A 22,544-nucleotide genomic window follows, 5' to 3' on the forward strand; every position below is an offset into this window, starting at 1 on the left:
AAGTAAATGAATGTAATCCTTTTCTCAGTGGCTACTGTATGTGGCCTTGCTTGTTAGCTATTGGTGTGATGAAGGAGAATTTGGCACCAAATATGCTGCTGTTAGAGTTCATGTGTTTAAGTGCAGAGAAATGAATGCTCATCAAGCTAAGTTAATTTTAATGGAAGTTTTGTGATAAACACAGTCTTCCAAGTTATGTGCCAAAAACCACTTGGAAGCTTGCCCTCAGGTATCTGTCATTTGACACAGTTTTGTTGAAAACAAAACAGTGGGAACTACCTAACTTGTTAAAGGATTTGTTACCAAATCATTAACCATTTAGTTCCTTAGCCTTTAGAAAATGAGTCAAAATGGCAGGGCTAGGGCTGTTTAGCTTAGTGAGTAAGTGCCTGTGTAAGGTCTTGAGTTCTGTCCCTAGCACTGCAAGACAAAACCACAGCAAGCCAGGTGTGGTGACATTATCTGTAATCGAAGGCGCGCGCGTGGGTGGGCGGGGTGTGGGGGCGGAGGTTGGTGACCACAGGAGAGTTACAGTTTTAGGGCCAGTGTTTGTGGAGCTCAGAGGACAGCTCTGAGAAGTTGGCTCTCTGCTTCCACATTGTGAGCTCCAGTGATCAAACTCAGGCCATCAGGTTAGGCAGCAAGCACCTTTGCCTGCTGAGCCATCTTGCCCCTCTAAACAAACAAACAAACATGGCCCGACCATGTAGCTCTGGCTGTCCTGGAACTTACAGAACTCTGCTTGTCTCTGTGTTTAAAGATATATAATACTTAATGGAGTTTATGTAGCTTAATCAGAACGGCTAGGTAGTCCTGGAAAACAACTTCGTTATGTAAAGGAAATGGCTTTCCAACTGATACTACTTTAGCTCTTTAAATGTGTGGGTTTTTCCCAAGTTAATAGTTAGAACTTTGGGAATCCTAAAGAGATTTACTTAAAGTTAAAGTTTTAGATTTTCTTTTTGGTTTTTTGGCCAGTGTTTGCCTTGGTTTTTTTTGTTTTCTTTTTGTTGTTCTCTTTGGTTTGTTTTTGGGATTTTAGTTTTGTTGTTTTGTTTATTTTTTGATACAGAGTTTCTCTGTGTAGCCTTGGCTGTCCTGGACTCACTTTGTAGACCTTGAATTTACAGAGATCTGCCTGCCCCTGCCCCTGCCTCTGCCCCCACCCCCACCCCCACCCCTGCCCCCTTAGGGCTGGGCTCTTTGTTTTTATCATACATTCTCTCCTAGAAACAGTTTGCTCTTGGATAATACTGAATGGAGTTGAGGTGTGTTAAGATTGGAAGCAGAGAAATTGTTTAAAAGGGAAACTGATCAGTTTTACAAATTACATCAGAATTTGGAGTGTTCTAGGTGGAGCCAAAATATCCTTCATCTCTGTGTCAGGCATGGGAGGAGAGTGTTGGAGATCACACATAGGGCTTTGTGCATGCTAGGCAACCGCCCTCTGTTACTGAGCTGTATTAGGCTGGCCTGAGAATCACTATCTGGAGGCTGGCTTTAGCCCTCCTGGTCCCAACTCCCAGTTGCTAGGGTTATGGGTGTGGTGCAATGCCTTTTTAGGCTGTGTGTATGCTAGGCAGGCACTCTGTTCACTGAGCTATATTGCCACCCTCATTATGAGATTTTTTTTTTTTAAAGATTTATTTATTTTATTTATTGCATATGACTGCTTAATCTGCAGAAGAAGGCACCAGATCCCATTATAGATGGTTGTGAGCCACCATGTGGTTGCTGGGAATTGAACTCAGGACCTCTGGAAGAGCAGGCGGCACTCTTAACCACTGAGCCGTCTCTCCAGCCCCCTCATCATGAGATTTTTTTTCAATCATGTTTTTGTTATTTTATATTTGTTGCAAGGTTCTGGCATATGAACTTTGTAGCTGACAGCTATGTCATAATGTCTAAGGGTTGGACGTGCCTGAAATTAAGCAAAGAACATTGCAAACTGTGAGTGGAAGTAGGTTGTATTTCTTTGCTTCTCCCCCTCTCTCCTTTCTTCTAAGCCTGTTTTGAAAGGGCAAAATGTGCATGTCTAATAGAGGATGACTTGTAAACTGCTAAGTTTTGTCTGTTGTCCTCTCCCTCCTTTTGCAAGATCTGGTGAAAGGAACTCAAAAAGCAAAATAGGTGAACTTAACATCAAGAAAACTTGTAATAGACCTCTTTATTTGCTCAGCAGAAATCATGGCAAGTTCAAGGAGAGGCATAAAGGAACTGAGATAGACACAGTGATTTTACTACAAGAAGTGAGACCCTCAGAGGAAGCGCTGAGTGCTTTCACAGTCACATACACACATACCCCAAACTAAAAAGCACACAGCAGAGACAGATGTAAGAACTTTGAAATCATAACCCAAGAGCATTAGGCATGAGGTTAGCCTGTCCAGTATATGAGATCCTAAGATGATTATTATATTATAACCTAGTAACTTAAAACAGAAACTGAGACAAGGAGTTAGATTATTATTGGAACTGCTTAGGAAAATAGAGGAACCTTATGGTCCATTTTAGAAAAATTTTAAAATATATTTAACACAAAACAAATTTTTATTGTTTAAGTCTTTGTTGTTGTTAAGCTGGCCATGAGCTCTCTAGTTCAGCAGCACATCTTAGGTCTTTGTTTGCCCAGAGAATTTACATCTAAACCCTCAAGTTCAGCATCACTTTGCACTTCTTTTTTTTGTTGTTGTTGTTTTGTTTTGTTTTTCGAGACAGAGCTTCTCTGTGTAACAGCCCTGGCTGTCCTGGACTCGGTTTGTAGACCAGGCTGGCCTCGAACTCAGAGATCCACCTCCCTCTGCCTCCTGAGGGCTGGGATTAAAAGTGTGCGCCATCACCACCTGGCCACTTTGCAATTTTAAGCACACGCAGCAAAACTTCAACTCTCCTTTTGGGCCACCGACTTTGTGGCCCCATTGTTTGGTCTTGGAGCACCTACGGCTCTACGATTATACCCCAGAATGGCACGCGCGGCTTCTTTAAAGTGACTTCTTTGTTTTGCTTTGTTTTTCGGAACAAGGTTTCTCTGTGTAGCCTTGGCTGTCCTGGATTCACTTTGTAGACCAGGCTAGCCTCAAACTCACAGATACGCCTGCCTCTGCCTCCTGAGTGCTGGAATTAAAGGCATGTGCCACCACGCCAGCCTATTTAAGTAAGTCTTAAAAGTGCCTGGAATTGTCCTGAAGATTGCCCTGTGAGGGATGCCTCTTCTGAGATTCTGGGTACAACCCTGATGACTACTGTTGCTCTTGTGTTCAGTTTCTCTCCCAAACTAGTGAGCATTGTAAAGACCGCCCACATTCAGCTTTTCTTTATTTCTTCTAAGTTTAGAGTGCACGCGTGGGCGTGTGTGCACACGAGAAGGTCTGTCCAGGTCTGAGAATGAACAGGAAGCACTTCACACGTTGATTTTTTTTTTTTTTTTTTTTTTTTTGGAAAACCTAGGTCTTATAGATGTATGTCGGACTTGGTCCAAATATTGGGAATGTGAAAGATATAAGAATAATTTGCTTTTTGTTGTCTCATCTCTGTATCTTTAGCATATAGTAGTCAATACTAAAGACTTGGATGAATGAACAGCAAATGCCCAGTAATGGTTCTTATGCTTTTTTTTCTGATTTCCAAACATTCTGGTTTTGGGAAGTTGAGAATTAGAGTCTTACAGGGCTGGACTGAAGCCCCGAGAAGTTCCAACACTTGCCTGAGGTAATGGAGCCTTGAGCCTAGGTATTTACAGTTGTTTTTGTTTTGAACTAATATATCTCTAAATATAAAATATAGAATAATACAAAAAGGTTCAGACACAGAACCCATTCTCGTTCCTAATCTGCTGTCTTATCCTGTGGTACCTTGTCGACCTTTAGATCATGGATGTACTCTACGAGAAGCCACTTGCTTTTGAGCACATCTCTCTTAGCCTCCAGGCACACACTGCAATGCCTGTGGTGATTAATCTGAGGATCACGGTGTCTTCTGAGGAGCCCGTTCAGGAGCCACATCCTCCTTCGGGTTGCCACGTTTGGCATTCTTAAGTTGGCACACCCTTCTGTGTGCCTGTGGCCCGGTGCTTGCTCTTTTAACAAGCCTAGCTGGGTTTTGTTTTGTTGTTCTGTTTTTCAAAACATCCAACCCTAGAATAGATTGGTCTGCAGGTATCAGCCTATCTCTGGATCTACTTATGGTAATTGCTATTGGTAGTGTTTCATTGTTTGTGTCCAGCCTGACCTTTTTGCCACAGAGGAGGACACTAGAGGCAACCTTATTTGGAAGCGTGAGCATGTGAATGACTGTGGTCCAGCAGTGAAAAGGCCACACAGAGAGGAAAAACTCTGTATATAGCATTTATTGTGACGTAGTTTCGCTAGTCTTTATTGATGGTCAGGCCATTAGAGTGCATTTTGTCCTCCTTAAGGGTTGCGATATTTATATTCTAACAGCGAGAAGGCCATTTCCTTATATCCTCACCAATGGATATATTGAGAGGATAGGACATTACCAAAAACCCCGTAGCTAGAATCACACAGCCTCTACAAGCATTGGCTGCCTCCACAGGCACCATAGGTAGGATTCCCCTAGAAGCCTTTAAAAGAGCCTTCGAGCTCCCCATTGAGGTTGCCACCATTTTGTTTGGATGATTGGCTCCTGCATGTAGGCTGTTTATGCAGAATAAACGCTCTTCGTGGTTATGAGTCTGGGATCTTCCTTTAGTGACTTTTGGACCCTTATAGTTTCAGACATTTATAGTTTTCTATTCTGATAGATGAAAAGCATCATGGTTGAAGTCAAATGTCTTTTCATGTTTAAGGGCATTTGGCTTTCTTTTTCTGTAATCTATGTTTCCCTGAAAGGTTTTTTTTTTCAATTGACTTGCAGTAACCAGAAAATTTTCTTGTAGCTCTCATCCTCCTCCTCTAGCTCAATACATTTTCATCTTGTTATGAAGCTTCTATTGGTTTTGAACTCATTATGTAGATTAGGCTGGACTTGAACTCATCATGTAGCCTAGACTAGTCTTGAACTTGTGATTTTCCTGCCTCAGTATCCCACAGGCTGGGGTTGCAAGTGTCTACCCTTACATCTGTCTTAAGGTTAGTTTGTTTTGTGTGATTTCATGTTTTTTTTTTTTTTTTTTTTTTTGGTTTTTTGAGACAGGGTTTCTCTGTGTAGCATTGGCCATCCTGGACTCACTTTGTAGACCAGGCTGGCCTCGAACTCACAGCGATCCGCCTGCCTCTGCCTCCCGAGTGCTGGGATTAAAGGCGTGGTATTCATACTACCTCAGATAATACATGTTGTGCATTCCTGAAAGATTAGTTTATTATGGCTTTGATTTAATGCATTTGAAAACTTCCCTCAATAGACACGACATCAGCGAGGAGATACACATCCTTTAACTTTAGAAGAGATTTTGGATGAAACACAGCACTTAGATATTGGACTCAAGCAGAAACAATGGCTAATGACTGAGGTAAGAACAGTTAAAACGGTTGTAAAAAGAAATTAGTTAATTATGAAAAGGGGTATTTGCTACAACTATTTAGAGTCGGTTCTTTGAGGGGTGGTGGTGATGGTGCTGGAGATTGAACCAGGCCCCAACATGTGCTAGAACATTCCACTATTGATTAAGCACTCTACCACTGAGTCATCTTGTGTGTGTGTGTGTGTGTGTGTGTGTGTGTGTGTGTGTGTGTGTGTGTGTGTGTGTAAGAGAGAGAGAGGAGGGGTTGGGGGGGCACGGGAAGGTAATAGGTGCAGGGAGAAGAGGGCAGGGTCTCATTTTGTAGTCCAACTTCATGAGTCATCATGCCTGGCTCAGAATGTCCTGTTTTGTTTTTAAATCCTGTAATCTGAGAATATTTCTTACTTTTTCTTCTTAAAAGACATGTAGAATCTTTGTTTAGTTTGAACATACACGTTTCTGTAATTTGGCTGTTGTTTTTCATGTAATTTTATTTATGTTTTAGAGAGTCTTCTAAGAGTACATTAAAGTTGTGATATCAGTGCATCAGTTTATTTTTACAAATAGTACTTTGAATTGTCAAATTCATAATTTTATATGATCATAAGTTATATACTGCATATGCACTTTAGAAAATTTAAAGCTTAAGATGTTAGGGACAAATTGAGAGTGGCAGAGCACACCTTTAATCCCAGCACTCAGAAGCAGAGGCAGGCAGATCTCTGTGAGTTCGAGGCCAGCCTGGTCTACAAAGTGAGTCCAGGACAGCCAAGGTTACACAGAGAAACCCTGTCTTGAAAAACCAAAAAAAAAAAAAAAAAAAAAAAAGGGATAATGATACATGTTATTGCATTATTACCGCTCTGCGGTTTGCTAAGTGTGTTATCATTTCTAGTTACTTGGAAAAATAATATGAATGCATTTTTAAACACACACCACTTGAAGACAGCCTGAAATAGACACTTCCAATGCCAGTTTGCAAGTGAGTGACATCTATTTGGAATTTGCTTCTTTAGAGTTTATTGATGAGACCATTAGTGAGTCTGAGGACCAAATATAAGCTAGCGTGTAGTGGTACATGTCTGTAGTCCCAGCACTTGGGAGGTAAAGGCAGGAGGATTCCAAGTTCAAAGACATCATTAGTTCTATAGTGAGTTCAAAGCCAGTCTGGGCTACATTAAAAACAAAACCAGAAAATAGCCCTCTCCCCAAACAACCAGATATAATAATTTATTCATTTTATTTATTTATTTATTATTTTGAGGCAGGTTCTCTCTCAGAGAGATCCTCCTGCCTCTGCTTCCCACATGCTGGGATTAAAGGCATGTGCCACCATGACTGCCTAATTGAATTAATTTGTTTCATCAAGCAACGTGTAGCTCTTGACTTTCATACTATAAAATGATTTGACCTAGTCTCGTCATTGAAGGTCATGCCTCCTATCAGCTACTTGTCTGTTGCTAGATGAAGAACCTGCATAAGATCATTGTGTTTTTGTTTTATTCTTTTAAGTTTTTTGTTGTTTGTTTTGATATAGAATCTCTCTGTGTAGCCTTGGCTGTCCTGGAACTTACTCTGTAGACCAGGCTGCCCTCAAACTCACAGATATCCACCTGTCTCTGCCCGCAAGTGCTGGGGCCGAAGGTGTGCACCACTACTCCTAACTTAAAATCTTACTCTGTATTGCAGGCCAGCCTCACACTTGGCAGCAGTCCCCTGCCTCAGCCTCCTACATGCTGAGGTTACAGTTACCGGTCACCACAACCAGCTTCTACCTAAGACTTATAACTTTAAAATGTTTGAACACAGATGTTGCAGATAATGGTAGTAAATGTTGGTAATACACAGATAATGGTAACCCACATCCAAATACACTGCTTTATGTAGTATTCAAATTTCATATATTTAACATTATTAAAGTTTAAAAAACTTTAAAACTCTGCTTATCATTATTATTAACTTGGGGTGGGTAGGTGGGTGCATGTGTGCCAGAGTTCACCTGTGGGAGCCAAGGGCAGCTTTCTGGAGTTGGGTGTCTGCTTCTCACCTTTACTTGGCTGTGAACCTGGGGTCGTTAGGCTTTTGTGGCAAGTGCTTTTAATGGACTCTGAACCATGTTGCCAGCTCAAGATTATTTTTAGTTATTACTATTTTTTTCATTTTCTTTTTCTCTTTCTGAGTGGTAGGCACTAGAGAAAGAAGTAAATAGGCTGCTTTTCTGTTTTTCTTTTTGGTACTGTGTGGATTGAGTGTAGGACTTTATATATGCTAGTCAAGCATTCACTGAGTGGTATTGTTTAACTTTCTTTTTCTTTTTTTTTGAGACAGTTTTTCTCAGTGTTGTAGTCTTGGCTGTTCTCTACTCACTTTGTAGACCAGGCTGCCCTCAAACTCACAGAGATCTGCCTGCCTCTGCCTCCCAAGTCCTGGGATTAAAGGCATGCGCCACCACACCCAGCTCTAGGTTAACTTTTTAGTCTGAGACAGTTCTCACTAAGGCTGCCCGAGCCTTCTGTGTCGCCTAGGTGGTCTTGCCCGTGATCTTCCTGCCTCAGCTTCCCATGTAGCAGGGAGTGCAGGTCTGTACACCAGGCTGGGCTTGGTTGCTCTGTCATTGAAGACCTTTCCTTCTGCAAGTAGCTGTGCAACAAAACATGTAGGAGTGTTATTAAGTTCACCAACTGTGTTCTACTGACAGTAGAGGTAAAGTTTCCACGTGCATTAGCCTGGTTCTCTTCAGTCCTCCCCAGAGCTGCTAGGGCTAGCTGGTGCCAGGAGAGGAGGACTGACTGTCGATTGATCTTTGCCTGGTGATGTTCTCCCATTATAATGCCACTGTGAGATACAGACTGTACTTTGGAGAGGGATGGGCAATACCTAGTTCAGGTATTGTGTTGATTAATTGTATCTATTAATAGGTATTTTTTTGATTCTTACTCAGTTTTGACTTTTTAAAGAATAAAGGTTCTTCAAAGCAATTATGGTAATGAGTTTCTCACTAAAGAATATATGCAAAAAAAGAATATATGCAAATAATGTACAGTTTTCTTACTTTTTAAATAAGAAGCAAGCACTGTGCTGATTCACTGATAGTTCTGGGATCCCAGATGTCCAGTATTTTAAACCTGCTACTTTATGTTCACAGGATACTTCAGTATGCCACTGTATTGGGTGATGTTAGAATTTAAGAACATACATGTGAGGCTTCCTTTTATAAATATATCCAAATGGTGTATTTTTACAGGCGTTAGTCAACAATCCCAAAATTGAAGTAGTAGATGGGAAATACGCCTTCAAGCCTAAGTACAACTTGAAAGATAAGAAGGCCCTGCTCAGGCTTTTAGATAACCATGACCAGCGAGGACTAGGAGGCATTCTGCTGGAAGACATAGAAGAGGGCTTGCCTAATTCCCAGAAAGCTGTCAAGGTAATATCCCTCCCTCCCTCCCTTCCTCCCTCCCTCCCTCCCTCCCTCCCTCCGTCCCTCTCCCCCCTTCTCCCCCCCCTCTCCCTGCATCATAGGTGGTACACACCTTTAATCCCAGCACTCGGGGAGGCAGAGGCAGGTGGATCCCTGTGAGTTTGAGGCCAGCCTGGTCTACAATGTGAGTCCAGGACAGCCAAAGGCTACACAGAGAGACCCTGTCTCAAAAAACCAACCAAACAAAACAAAACAAAACACCTTATAATTTGAATTAGTAATGTTGTTTTCTTTTTCTTTTCTTTCTTTATTTTCCTGAGACAAAGTCTCACAGAGATCTTTCAGCCTCCAACCCATGAATGCTGGGATTAAAGATACGTGCCACTATGCCCAGCTTCTTTTGTTTTAAGATATATTTGTTTTTATGTATGGGTCTGTATGTAGCTGCCCACATATGTGTGGCTGCTCAAGGAAGGGAGCTGAAGCTGCTGCAGGCAATGTGAGCTACCTGATGCTGGTGCTGGGAACTGAACTTGGGTCCTCTGGAAGAGCAGCAAGGGTCATCTCTTCATCTCTCCAGTCACCACTTTGTGGTTTTGAACATACAAAAAAAAAAAAAAAAAAAAAAAAAAAAAAAAAAAAGAAAGAAAGAAAGAAACAAAGGCGGGGGGAATAAAAGAGAAAGGAAAAAAATTAGTTATTTTAAAGAGCCTTTATCTAGTTTATACATGGGGTTTAGTGATCCAGTTAAAATGTGGATTTTGTGGGGCTGGAGAGACAGATGGCTTAGCAGTTGAGACAATTTGGGTTTGCTCTCAGTGCCCACAAGGTGGCTCACAGCAGTGTCTAACTTGATTACCCAGGGATCTGACATGCTCTTCTGACCTCAGGGCACACAGCCCATACACAATGTACATATATGCATTCAGACAAAACACTCATACACATAAAAATAATCTAAATAACACCTAAAAATGAGATTTGAGGTCTGCTCTGTGTCATCGAGCAGGAAGGAGAAGAATCATCTTTGTGTAATACTAACAGGCTTGTGTTGTTCTTGTGTAGTTACATCGTGATTTGATGTGTCAGAAGATTTCTGGAAAGGTTTCCTCAAAGACATTAGTGTTTCTCTTGAATTTGAAATCCAGTGCTCTGTTAGCAATAGTGCTGGATAATGCTTACCCAAGGAACTAGGGGCACAAAAGCATAATAAAACCCTTGCTCAATAACAAGTTCTGATGTCTAAAGTGTTTGCAGTAAAAGCTGTGGTCATGAAGATTACATTTTCTGATTAAATTCGAGACTCAGCCAGATGTGGTAGCACATGCCTGTAATCCCAGCATTAAGGGTAGCAGAGGCAGGTGGATCTCTGTGAGTTCTAGGCCAGTCTGGTCTACAAAGCCAATCCAAGACAGTCAAGGCTACACAGAGAAATCCTTTCTTGAAAACAAGCAAATAAAAAACGTGAGACTCACCTGCAAAAGCTGCTTGCTGCCATTCTATGTTATGTGAGTGCTGCATCAGTGAGCTGCAGCTCGAGCTTGCCCGACATCTTGCTAATTGAGGTACATGTAAGTTGGAGTTCTTAGTTAAACCAAAGTCTCCTAGGTGATGACATTGTCTTTTGGGGGGTGGGTTGGGGGAAGGGGACTGGGTTTCACTATATTGTTGTGCATAGCATGAACTGTTTGTAAACCAGGCTGTCCTCAAACTCCCAGAAATATCTGCCTCTTGAGTGCTGGGAATAAAGGCTACAACACCAGGCTGTTTTTGTTTGATTTTGAGACAAAAGCAAGGGTGACTTTGAACTCCTGGTCCTCCTATTCACATCTGAAGTCCTAGACTACAGATGCACACCACCATATTTACCCCCACCCCTTAAACTTATTTTCTGTTCTAATGATTAAGCTTACCTCTGTGTTACTCAGCTTTCTAGTACCACAGTGAAATAGTTGACATAATCAGCTTTATAAATTTTTGAGGTTTCAGATACACCATGATAGGAGCATGTAGTAATGCAAAAGCACCACCTTCATGGTCAGGAAGGAAAAGAGGGAAGAAGGACCTAGGCCTCACAGTCCCTTTCAGCATCACACCCTCAGCGATCCAAGGACTTACCTACCTTACCGGGCTCCTAATTACCACCCTGAAGGCCATGTCATAGAATGCAGGTCATGGGAGATATTTTATTTTATTTTTATTTATTTATTTATTTATTTTGTTGGTTTTTTGAGACAGGGTTTCTCTGTGTAGCCTTGGCCATCCTGGACTCACTTTGTAGACCAGGCTGGCCTCGAACTCACAGCGATCCGCCTGCCTCTGCCTCCCGAGTGCTGGGATTAAAGGCGTGCGCCACCACGCCCGGCCATGGGAGATATTTTAGACCCAACCTATAGATTCAAACATGATTGTTGCTAAACTTGGTGAAGTTTTTACTTTAGAGATTTTGGGGCTTTTACATTTTCCTAGCCATTTTTCTTACAGTGTTTGTTTTGTGATAAATCCCCACTGCCCCCACCCCCATTCGTTACACAGGTTTATTTTCTAATGCATTCTTGAGTACAAAGTTTTTATGGCTACCGTAAAGTCCTTCTCTTCTAACTCCAGTAGCTGAGTCCTCTGGGACTGTTCTGAACTGAATGCCCCTTCTGGAGTATGAATTATGTCTTCTGGCCTTGGGCGTTATAGATTATGTATGTAAAGATTTGGGATTCTGTTACAGTCCTCTTAGGAGCATAATAATTGTGGTGGTGGTGGTGTTAGAGGGGCAGTCATCTTGGCTGGACTAAAAACTCCCAGCAGTAGCAGTTGCTATCTGTCTCTCTGTTCTGCTCTTTTAGCCTTAGCTCTATTGGTTTGTATGTTACCCTTGCTTCAGGGGGAGCCAAGGTTTGGGCAGAATCCCTTTTCTAGTTTCCTCTGTTCAGTTTCCAGCTGGGTAGGCCTTGTACTCTGTTTTCTGGTTCAGGACCACTGACCATTCCTGAGTTTTAGTTATATAAACTACTAATTGCATCTTGCCCTTCATACCCGTTTTTGTTGGGGAGGTAAAATAGGGTCTTGTGTTCTAGGCTGGCCTCCAGCTCACTGTCCTCCTGCCTTGTTGGCACACCCACCATGCCAGATATGCAGTGCTATATTGTCTTCTATTTTCTGTTTTCAGTCTGTTGTTTTTCTTGCTTTTTCTTGTTGTTTTGTTTTAAGGGCTTTTGTGTGTGTGTGTGTGTGTGTGTGTGTGTTAGGGTTGGCCCATTAGAAATTGATGGACCATTATCAAAAGCAGAACTATCCTATGTTTTAACTTCACAGTGTCAAAATTTAACCTGTATAGATGTTGCAAATAATGACTTGTAACTAGGGCTCATCAGTACAATGCCTGGTGCTGGTGGGGTACAGAAGAGGTGTTGGAGCCCTTTCAGCTGGAGTTACAGATGTTTGTGAGCCACCAAGTGGGGAGCTTGGAATTGAACCTGGGTTCTCTACAAGAACACCAAGGGCTCTTAACTACTGAGCCCTCCTTCCAGCTCTACCTCACCCATTTTTAAATGTATAACTCAGAGGTATTAAGTACACTTACACTGTAATGCCACAGCACTGTGTGGCAACTATTCTTTTCCCATTGTCTTCAGCTATTACCAGTGTGTTAGAGTTTGACTTTACCAGTGTTATTGTTTTTGTGACTAGCTTATTTGATATGCTTATGTGGAACGTGGGGAAGGATTTCCTCCATTTCGTTCCTTATATGTATACATTTCATTTTGTTGATTCATTTGTTTACTTTTTTTTTCTTTTGGTTTTGGTTTTTTGAGACAGGACATCTCTATGTAGCCCTGGCTGTCCTGGAACTTGCTCTGTAGACGAGGCTGGCCTCAAACTCACAGAATCCACCTGCCTCTGCTCCTACTTGGTATAAGTGAGGTGTCAGAATAAGAAACCAGGAGCTAGAGCTACAGAAATGGCTCAGTAGTTAAGAGCACTGGCTGGGTTTGAGTCCCAGCACACGCATGGTGGCTCATGCATGGTGCTGCATTTAAAAGCATGCACCACCACACCTGGCTTATATTTTGTTTTAAAAAATGAAATTGCTAGGGCAGAGGAGGTTGTGCCGTGAGTAAAATGCTTGGTGTGCAAGCATGAGACCCTGAGTTCAGATTGCCAGTTTCCACACAACAGTGCATGTTGTAGCCCCAGTGCCAGGGTGCATTAAAATAGGCAGGTTAGGGATTCTGGCCAGGCACCCTAGATTCAGTGAGATGCTGTCTCACAAAACAAGGTGAAGATCAGGTGAGGAAGAAGATTCCTAAAGTTGACTTCTGGATTCTGCATGCGTACAAGCATGGACACACACACACACACACACCTACACATCTTTTTGTTCTTTGACAGATGCCTAGGAAGTCTGAGAGTATCCTTAAAGATAGAATTACCATACTAAAGAACCTGGGGAATGCAGACCCTAATGTTGTATTGTGGCCTGGAAGAAAAGAAGCCTTTGTTCTCTCTCTCTCTCCTATACACAAATGTAGATGTGTGCATATATACATAATGCATGTATCATAGGTATTTTTTAATGGTTTTGTTTGTTTGTTCTGTTGTTGTTGTTGTTGTTTTTCAAGACAGGATTTCTCTGTGTAGTCTTGGCTGTCCTGGACTTGCTTTGTAGACCAGGCTGGCCTTTAACTCACAGAGATCTGCTGGCCTCTGCCTCCCTGAGTGCTAGGATTACAGGCGGGCACCATCATGCCCAGTGTGTATCATATATATTATGATAGTGTATATTTTTAAGTGAGTAATTTGATGTTAATTAAACATGTTTTTCTTTAAAGGCTTTAGGGGACCAGATCCTATTTGTAAACCGCCCTGATAAGAAGAAAATACTGTTCTTCAATGATAAAAGCTGTCAGTTTTCTGTGGATGAAGGTGAGCCATTTTTTGCAGATACTTCTTAAATTTGCAGTATATTGAAGTTTTAGGTAATAAAACTTGCCATACTTATAGATGTAATTTAATTTTTTAAAAGATTTATTTATTATTTATACAATATGTATTCTGCTTGCATGTGATGAGCCAGCAAGCCAGAAGAGGGCACCAGATCTCATTATAGGTGGTTGTGAGCCACTATGTGGTTGCTGGGAATTGAACTTAGAACATTTGGAAGAGCAAACAGTGCGTTTAACCTCCGAGCCATTTTCCCAGCACTGTAATTTAATATTATGTTGGTAGTTTTTTTAGCATTACCATCTCTTGGCTCATAGCTAAAAGACCCATATCTGTTATGTCATATTTTATAATGTGTTTGAAATGCTGACTTGAAAGGTAAGTTACATATTAAATCATTTATATGACTTATATGACATATATTTATATGAAATTACAATGTAGCAGTTTGTGAATATATATATATGTATATATATATTCTTTTTAAATGAGTGTTTTTGCTGGCATGCATGTTTTTGAACCACTTGCATGTCTGATGCCCCAGAAGCCAGAAGAACATCCCTTGGAACTAGAGTTACAGATTATTGTGAGCCACCATGCGTGTGCTGGGACTCAAACCCAGCCAGTGCTCTTAACTACTGAGCCATTTCTGTAGCTCTAGTTCCTGGTTTCTTATTCTGACATCTCACTTATACCAAGTCGGATTTAGTTTTTAACTCTGTGGCTATTTTCCTAGTTTTTATTTTTAAAAGTTTTATTATTCACTTTGGGCATCATGGCACATGTTTTTAATCCTAGCACTTATGAGGCAGAGGCTGGTGGCAGTGAGTTCAAGGCCAGCCTAGTCTATATAGCTATTTTAAGTCATCCAGGGCTGCATAGTGAAGCTCTGGCTCATAAACAGAACCAGACAGCTTCTTTCTATATGGGACTGTTATGATAAGACAGTTCATACAGAGTATATATTATGGTAAGCACATTTCCCTCATGTCTTCTTCACCTCCACTTTCTTGCCTTCCCTGGACTTCTGTGTTAGCTTCATAAGCTGATACAAAGACTTGATGCATGATATGAAAATGTGTTGCACTACCACTGAGCTCTATCTCCAGTCCTCTAAGCATATTCTTACCATTTCTCTTTGCCCAGTATGATTTGCCACTTATTTTAGTTCATTCAACCTTTGCCCTGGCACCTTGCACATAATAACCACGTGCTCTTGGTTGCAGTTTTTAGTGTGAAGCTTGCTCTGCAGATGGCAGCATAGGGCAGCATGTCAGCGCTAGAAAGATGTTTCAGTGGAGGTGAGCAGCTGGTTGAAAAGGGAATAGCAAGCAACTAGAACTTCTTGATAGCAATTCATGGAGCCCTTTTAGAACTATTCTTTGTTTAACAGTAGTATGACCATATATTCTTACAGTCTTCATGCTAAGCCATTAATATTTCCTGTCTTATATGTGCTTTTTCTGAGAATAGCTTTGTTAGCCATTTTCTGTTTGTGGGTCTTTTACTTGCACTTATATTATTTAATATTGCATCTAGTTTAGTTTGTCATTTTATATGTCCTTTGTTGTGTTGTGTTTTTAATTATTAACATTAGTAGTAGTATCAATATGCCTGGCTAGCAATCAATTAAGACACTGACACTTGTTATATTTTAAAATTGCCTTAGTTAACCTGGGGAAGGGCAGTTATCAATCCTCTAAACTGCCTCTCATAATGGGGCAGGCATGGGATCCCTGTCTCAATTCCATGCCATCCGCTTCCAATAACTTCTATCAAGCTACCTCCCATCTATAATCCCAAATACTTGTTAATGTTCTTCATCTGGGCTGGATTCTCCATCCATGTGCTTTTCCTCCATCTAACCCATGGCAGCCTTCCTTTCTTTCCTAGATCTCTGTCTTCTCTGGACCCCCAGGTCTCTCTTCTTCTTTCCAGGATTCCTCTCTCCCTCAAGCCCAGGAACCATAGCTACACCTCTTACCTCCTCTGCCCTGCCCAGGAGGGGGGGTTTTATTAGTCAAAAGGTGAGGCACAGAGACAGCAAGTAGTAATTAGCATCAAAATACATCAGACCACCCTCCAATATTGTTGGTCTAAAATTGTTCTTATTGTTTGACTGACAGGAACAAATGGGAGTTTTTATTCCCTCACTTTTCCAGATTATAAAAGTAGTCGTGTAAAATTTCACATATACCAAGGAGCAAAATTTTTAAGTAGCTTGATATTTATTCTTCTACTTTGATCTCTTTGCACTACAAGTATTTTCTTTCTTTTTTCTTTTTCAGTAATTTGTTTTATTTTGTAAGGAAATCAAATATCCAGTGTTTGGTAAGGATATAATATCTTTTTTTTTTTTTTAATTATTTTTTAAAACTTTTATCGATTGTCTATGTTTACATGTCATGTACTGCAATCCCACTCATCTCCATGTCCCCTCGTATCTGCCCTCTGACCTTGTAACCTACCTCAGGAAAATAAAACAAACAAGCAAACAAACAAAAATTTTGTCATGGAAGCTATAGTGTATCACACAGTTTAGCCTTTTGTCCACGAGTCATGGGTCTGGTTTGAGGCCTACACCATCAATACTGGATCCTTACTGGGCCTGTTCTCGGATATCCTGTTGTTGCCATGTATTATGGAGATTCTTAAGCTTTGGATCTGTAGGACCGGCCCTTTCATGTGTTCCAGCAGGTCATACATGGGGTAGATGTTGGGGTGAGGCCAAATCAGAGCCCTGGATCAGGGCCTGAAGTAGCTGAGTTAGTCAGCCTCCCATCTCTCCTGCTCCCGTGTCCTCAGGGACAGGGCAGCTCTCCTGTTCCCGTGTCCTCAGGGCCAGCTCAGTATTTTCTAGTTATGTACGGCTGTTTAGCCCTCCACTGTGTATAGGTTCTCAAGTGTCTGACAGTGCCGCAGCAAGAATCTTGCATGTTGGATAGTTGTGTTGGTGAAGTAGCCATATGACTCTGGAAGATACTGGAGAAGTAGGCTGAGAAAAATAGTTTTGCTTCTTTAAAACCTTTGTTGTTTCTTATTTATTCAATAGATTGTAAAATGTTTTCCTAGATTTTTAATTAGTAACATGTTTATGTATGTGGGTCTGTGCACATGAGTGCAGGTGTCCTAGGAAACCAGAGCTGTCTGATTGCCTGGAGCTGGAGTTGGGGCCTCGGCAAGAGCAGTATGTACTCTTAACCACAGGGACATCTCTCTGGACCCATTGCTCAGATTTTTACTTCACCTTGGTCAGTTTTCTTTTTGGTACTTTGCTTAGTGTCATTGATGGGAGATATGCTTGATCCATAAAAAAGGAAAATATATATTCTTTCCTCCCTTCTTTCTGCTTCCTTCTTCTTTAATCAGGGTGTTGGATCCCTTGAGTACTTGAACGCATTCACTAAGCTAGTATTGGACTGCTTGCCTTTTATGTTGACAATATTCTTGGGATTTTTTTTGTTGTTGTTGTTTTATTTTTTGGTTTTGTTTTGTTTTGTTTGCAAGACTGGGTTTCTCTGTGTAGCCATGTCAATCCTGGACTCTCTTTGTAGACCAGGCTAACCTCAAATTCAGAGATCTGCCTGTCTCTACCTGTGCTGGGATTACAGGCATGCGCCACCATGCCCACCTGACAATATACTTAGTATCTTCTTTGGTTTTAAAGTTTCTGCATTGTGAGTCAGTTTCAATAAACTGTATTTTCTTTCAAAATCACACATTTACCAATTGCATCTTTAATAGCAAACAGATTTGCAGAAGATGGCTTCTAGCTTCCAGAACCTTTTTAATTTTCTGGTGTTTTTTTCTTTCGTTCGTTCGTTCGTTCGTTTGTTTTGTTTTGTTTTGTTTTTTTTGTTTGCTTTTTGAGACAGGGTTTCTCTGTATAGCCTTGGCTGTCCTGGACTCGCTTTGTAGACTAGGCTGGCCTCGAACTCACAGCGATCCAACTGCCTCTGCCTCCCGGGTGCTGGGATTAAAGGTGTTTGCCACCACGCCGGCCATCATGTTAGGATTTTTTACTAACTTTCTATTCTTTTTTTGACAGATTCTGGGTTTTACTTACTTTACATCCTGATTGTAGGCCCCCTCCCCCTCTCCTTCCAGTCCTATCCTTCCTCCCTCTTCCCCTACTCCTTAGAAAGAGGGAGTGTGCCCCCTGCACTCCCCCACCCGCTAACTAACTTACCCTGCACATCAAGTCACTGGGACTGAGCTCATCCTCTCCCTTGTGGCCTGGGGAGGGGGCCCTGACTGGGGGAAGTGATCAAAATGCAGGCAACAGAGTCCATGTCCGAGACAGCCCTTGTTCCCCTTACTAGGGGACCCATATGAAGCCTGAGGTGCCCATTGACTACATCTGGGTAGAGGGCCTAGGTCCAGCCCATGCGTGGTCTTTGGTTGATGTTTCAGTCTCCACATGGTTAGCTGGCTCTGATGGTCTTCTTTTGGAGCTCCTGTTCCCTCTAGGTCCCCCCCCCCCTTTTTTTTTTTTTAACAAAACTCTGTTTCGCCCAATGTTTGCCTGTGAGTCTCAGCATTTGTTTGGATCCATTGCTGGGTGAAGCCTCATAGAGGACGGCTATGCTAGGCTCCTGTCTGCAAGCATAGTAGAGTATCATAACTATCGAAAATCAGGTTGGCTCTCCCATGGGGTGGGTCTCCAGTTGGGCCAGATGTTGGTTGGACATTCCTTCAATCTCTGCTCTGTCTTTATCCCTGCACATCTTGTAGGCAGGGTAAATGTTGGGTCAAGGTTTTTGTGGGTGGGTTGGTGTTTCTCATCTCTCTAGTAGGGGTCCTGTCTAGTTAGAAACGATCATCCTGAGTGAGGTAACCCAGACCCAGAAAGACACACATGGTATGTACTCACTTAGAAGCAGACTTTAAAGCCAGATAGTACTGGATAAACATACTACAAAGAAGATAAGTAACAAGGAGGATTCAAGGGAGGATGCTTAAATCTCACTCAGAAGGAGAACTAGATTAGATAGAGGTAGTAGTTGAAGACAGGGAACAAGGTAGAAGAGGAAGCTTGGAGAGAAATGAGGGTGGAGATCAGACCTGGGGAGGATGGGGTGGGATGGGGTGGTAGGAGAAACGAGGATTTGACTCTAGCTGAGACTCCTAGTAGCAGGAGTCATAGACACTGACGAGGACACCCTCTGACCGGATAGTTGCATTATAATTTTATAGTCATTCATTGCTCTAGAGACATTGTATGGAAGAGTCATGGACAAGAGCCCTGAGGATAACATAAATAATTTTTAATTGAGGTCAATATAAATCACTGATGTAAAATTAATTTGAAAAACAGTTTTTGTTTATGATAAATACGTATTTCTATGTAAGACCAATTGAAAGTCTACAGATTTTGGAGCTGAGGTACAGTAGTATGTTTGCCTAGCATATGTAAGTCTCTGAGTTCAAACCCTAGCCCTGTATCCCCCAGCCTCAGTCATGGCACATTTTGATGTTTGTCTTTGATATGGTGACATCAATGGTGATCTTTGTTTTATCCCACTAGGTGTCAGTATCCACTCTAGAGCAGAAATGCTTTTGAATGAACAAGTGTCAAGCAAACGAATGATCACCCTTAATTTTGCATAGAATGAAAGAACATGTCCTATAGTTTGTTCTGTAGTATTTTTCTTAATCAGAAAAAGAAAACAGAACATTTAGACCAAAGGTTGTATTTTATTTCATAAAGGCATTTGTTTCCTTAAAAACCAGGCTCTTAACATTTAATTTAGATGTAATATAAATATCAGTGGTCAAGAGAGCAATCCAAGGAATTAAACTGTAGCTTAGGCAAGATCCCTTCTCTCTTTAAACTGGGAATAATGGTATCTTTACCTTGTGACCTTATGAAGATTAATGAATTAAATAAAAAGGAACCGGGCACTTAGTATACAGGAATTGCTAGCTGCTAGTAGTAGTGTTGAAAAGATGGTATCTGAGATATAAGTTGTTTTAGTCCTACCTCTCTGGCTCTTGTTATCTTGACTGAAGGTTTTGTAGTTTTGGGTTTAATTAGATAGGAAAGAAGTAGATCAGTTTTAGTAGTCTGGGCTGCATCTGCAGCCTTCTGGAGCTACATGGGAGAGTGGCTTTGGTATTTCTTCTTTTTTTAAAGAAAGATTTATTTATTATTATGTATTATGTGTATACCGGCAGGCCAGAAGAGGGCATCATATCACATTATAGATGGTTGTGAGCCACCATGTGGTTGCTAGGAGTTGAGCTCAGGACCTCTGGAAGAGCAGACAGTGCTCTTAACCTCTGAGCCATCTCTCCAGCCCTGGCTTTAGTATTTCTGATGAGAAGCCCTATATCTGACTATCCACTCATTGTTGGAAACTTTTTTTTTTTTTAAGCTTTAACTGTTTCATCTTTATCTTTAATGTTTGAGGCTCCTTCTAGTAGCTATTGCTGTTAGGTCCTTACTTTTGGACTCTGTTGCTCTTTTAAATGATTATGTAGCTTTATTTTTGCTGTGCTATGGGTGGACCCTACCACAAAATGACATCCCCAGAGCACTATTTTTGATGGCTTGGTAACACTGTTTCATGCATGTACTTTAGCACAGTTTTTATGTACCTCTGCAGATAGAAAGTTTTCCATTGTTTGTTTGTTTTGCCAAGTGATGCTTGGTATCATGCATGCATGTGGCCATTTTGTTTGTTTGAGACAGGCTCTCTCTACATAGTCTTCTCTGTCCTGAATCTCAAGAATTCCTGCCTTGGCAAGGTTAGACTGTATCTTGTAAGTTGAACAACTCTTCCCTGACTTGGTGCAGTCAGTGTTTTATCACAATAATGGACAGCAAAACAGCACACCTTTACTTTAGAAATGCCTTCACAGACATAACCAAAAGTGTGTCATGTAGGTAACTCCAACTCTGGCCAAGCTGACAGTGAAGATTGTCTGTCTGTCTGACAGTCTACCTCCTCACCTACTTACCTATCTGAGATAAGGGTCTCAATCTGCTTCCCAGGCTGCTCCATTCCTGAGCTCAGTCTAGCCTCAGTATTACAGTGTATTCAACTTAATTAGTTTTTTTTTTTGTTTTGTTTTGTTTTTTTTTTACACGTCATTTAACTGTAGTGGAGGTTTGGTGTCTTTAAAAACTGTTATGTTATGTAAACACATTTTTATTTTAATCCCAGATGTAGGTTATGAGGCTGATTCAGATTGTCCACAGCAGCAAACTATTTGCCTGGTGAGGGCTCTGAAAGGGACGCTTTACCAGTTATAGATAGTTTAATTCTGAGAACTATGCAGAAGGAATAAATGACAGAGCCCTAAGAGAAGGGGGAAGGGGGTGTGAGGAAGAAGAATGCTTGTCTTCCCCCTTCTGTTCCTGCTTGCTGTTGATGCAGTTTGACTGCTCCCAAGGAACCCAAAGATCTTTTTCTTTTTCTTTTTTTAAAACAAATTTTATTTTATGTGCATTGGTATTTAGCCTGTATATCTGTGTGAGGGTGTCAGCTCTTGGAGCTACAAGAGCTGCCATGTGGGTGCTGGGAATTGAACCCAGGACCTCTGGAAGAGCAGACAGTGCTCTTAATCTCTGAGCCATCTCTACAGCCTGGAACCCAAAGGTCTTAAACAACAGGAAGTAGTGTTCCCCACAATTGAAAGGCAGAGAAAGGTGGATCTCTGAGGTTGAGGTCACTCTGATCTACAATGTTCCAGGACAGCCAGGGCTACAAAGAGAAACCCTGTGTGGGAAAAAAAAAAAAAAAAAAAACCACAAAACCCAACAAACAAATAACAACAACAAAGAAAACAAAGGTCATCTTGTTTTTTAATTTGTTGTTTCTTAGACCAGTTTTATAAAATTAAAGAGTTTACTCCACTTTATACCATTGTTGAGCAGTTTTCATCCTCAAATATGTTAAAAAAGCAATTAAATCCGGAGTCCTCTCAAACCCTTTTGAGATTTCGCCTTGTGGTCTAATGTTCATCTTAAATACTTGTGTAGCTATAATATATCTGAATAGTCATAGATAACAAGTCCTGCAACCACATTAGGTTAAGAAAAGATAAAGCTTCAATAAAATTTTTATTTTAAACAATGCTTGGCATGGTTTGTGCCAGTAATTTCAGCACATGCTCCGGAGGGGAGGCTGAGGCAGGACACTTGAGAACTTAATGGCTAGGCTGGGTTATATAGCCAGACCTTGGGTTAAAGCAGAAAGTGGTTGGAGATGTTGCTCAGTGGTAGAGTCTTTCCCTGGTATACACAAGGCTGTGGGATTAATCATTAGCACTGTGGGGGTTGGGGAGGGATAGGTTAAGAAGTCAGATTTTTTTTCTGGTAATAATGTAGTAGCATGTCTTTTAGTTTTGTTTTAATGCATAAAAACTATAGTGTGTGTTTTAGTGTGGATTACTGTTGCTATGATTAAACACCATGACCAAAGCAAGTTGGCGAGGAAGGAGTTTGTTTGCCTTACACCTACACAGCACTGTTCATCATAGCACAGGGTGGGAACCTGGAGGCAGGAGCTGATGCAGAGGCCATGGGAGGGATGCAGCTTGCTTCCTCTTCATGGTTTTCTCTACCTGTTGTCTTATAGAAGCCAGGACCACCAGCCCAGGGATGGCACTACCCATAATGGACTGGGCCCTCCCAGTCAATCACTAATTTAAAAAATATTCTACAAGCTGGATGTGGTGGTGCACGCCTGTAATCCCAGCACTCAGGAGGCAGAGACA

The 22,544-nt window shown here is 41.4% G+C and overlaps 1 protein-coding gene across 1 annotated transcript in view; it reads left to right on the forward strand.

The window, feature by feature from the left end:
* Positions 1 to 22,544, forward strand: part of Gtf2e2 (general transcription factor IIE subunit 2) — a 55,322-nt gene that overhangs the window by 26,037 nt on the left and 6,741 nt on the right. Inside the window, exons 4-6 of the mRNA XM_051169396.1 lie at positions 5,363 to 5,470; positions 8,706 to 8,888; positions 13,709 to 13,802. Coding sequence (XP_051025353.1) covers positions 5,363 to 5,470; positions 8,706 to 8,888; positions 13,709 to 13,802 — 385 coding nt within the window. The remainder of the gene's footprint in view (positions 1 to 5,362; positions 5,471 to 8,705; positions 8,889 to 13,708; positions 13,803 to 22,544) is intronic.

This window comes from Acomys russatus, chromosome 27, assembly GCF_903995435.1.
Source record: "Acomys russatus chromosome 27, mAcoRus1.1, whole genome shotgun sequence".
NCBI lineage: Eukaryota > Metazoa > Chordata > Mammalia > Rodentia > Muridae > Acomys > Acomys russatus.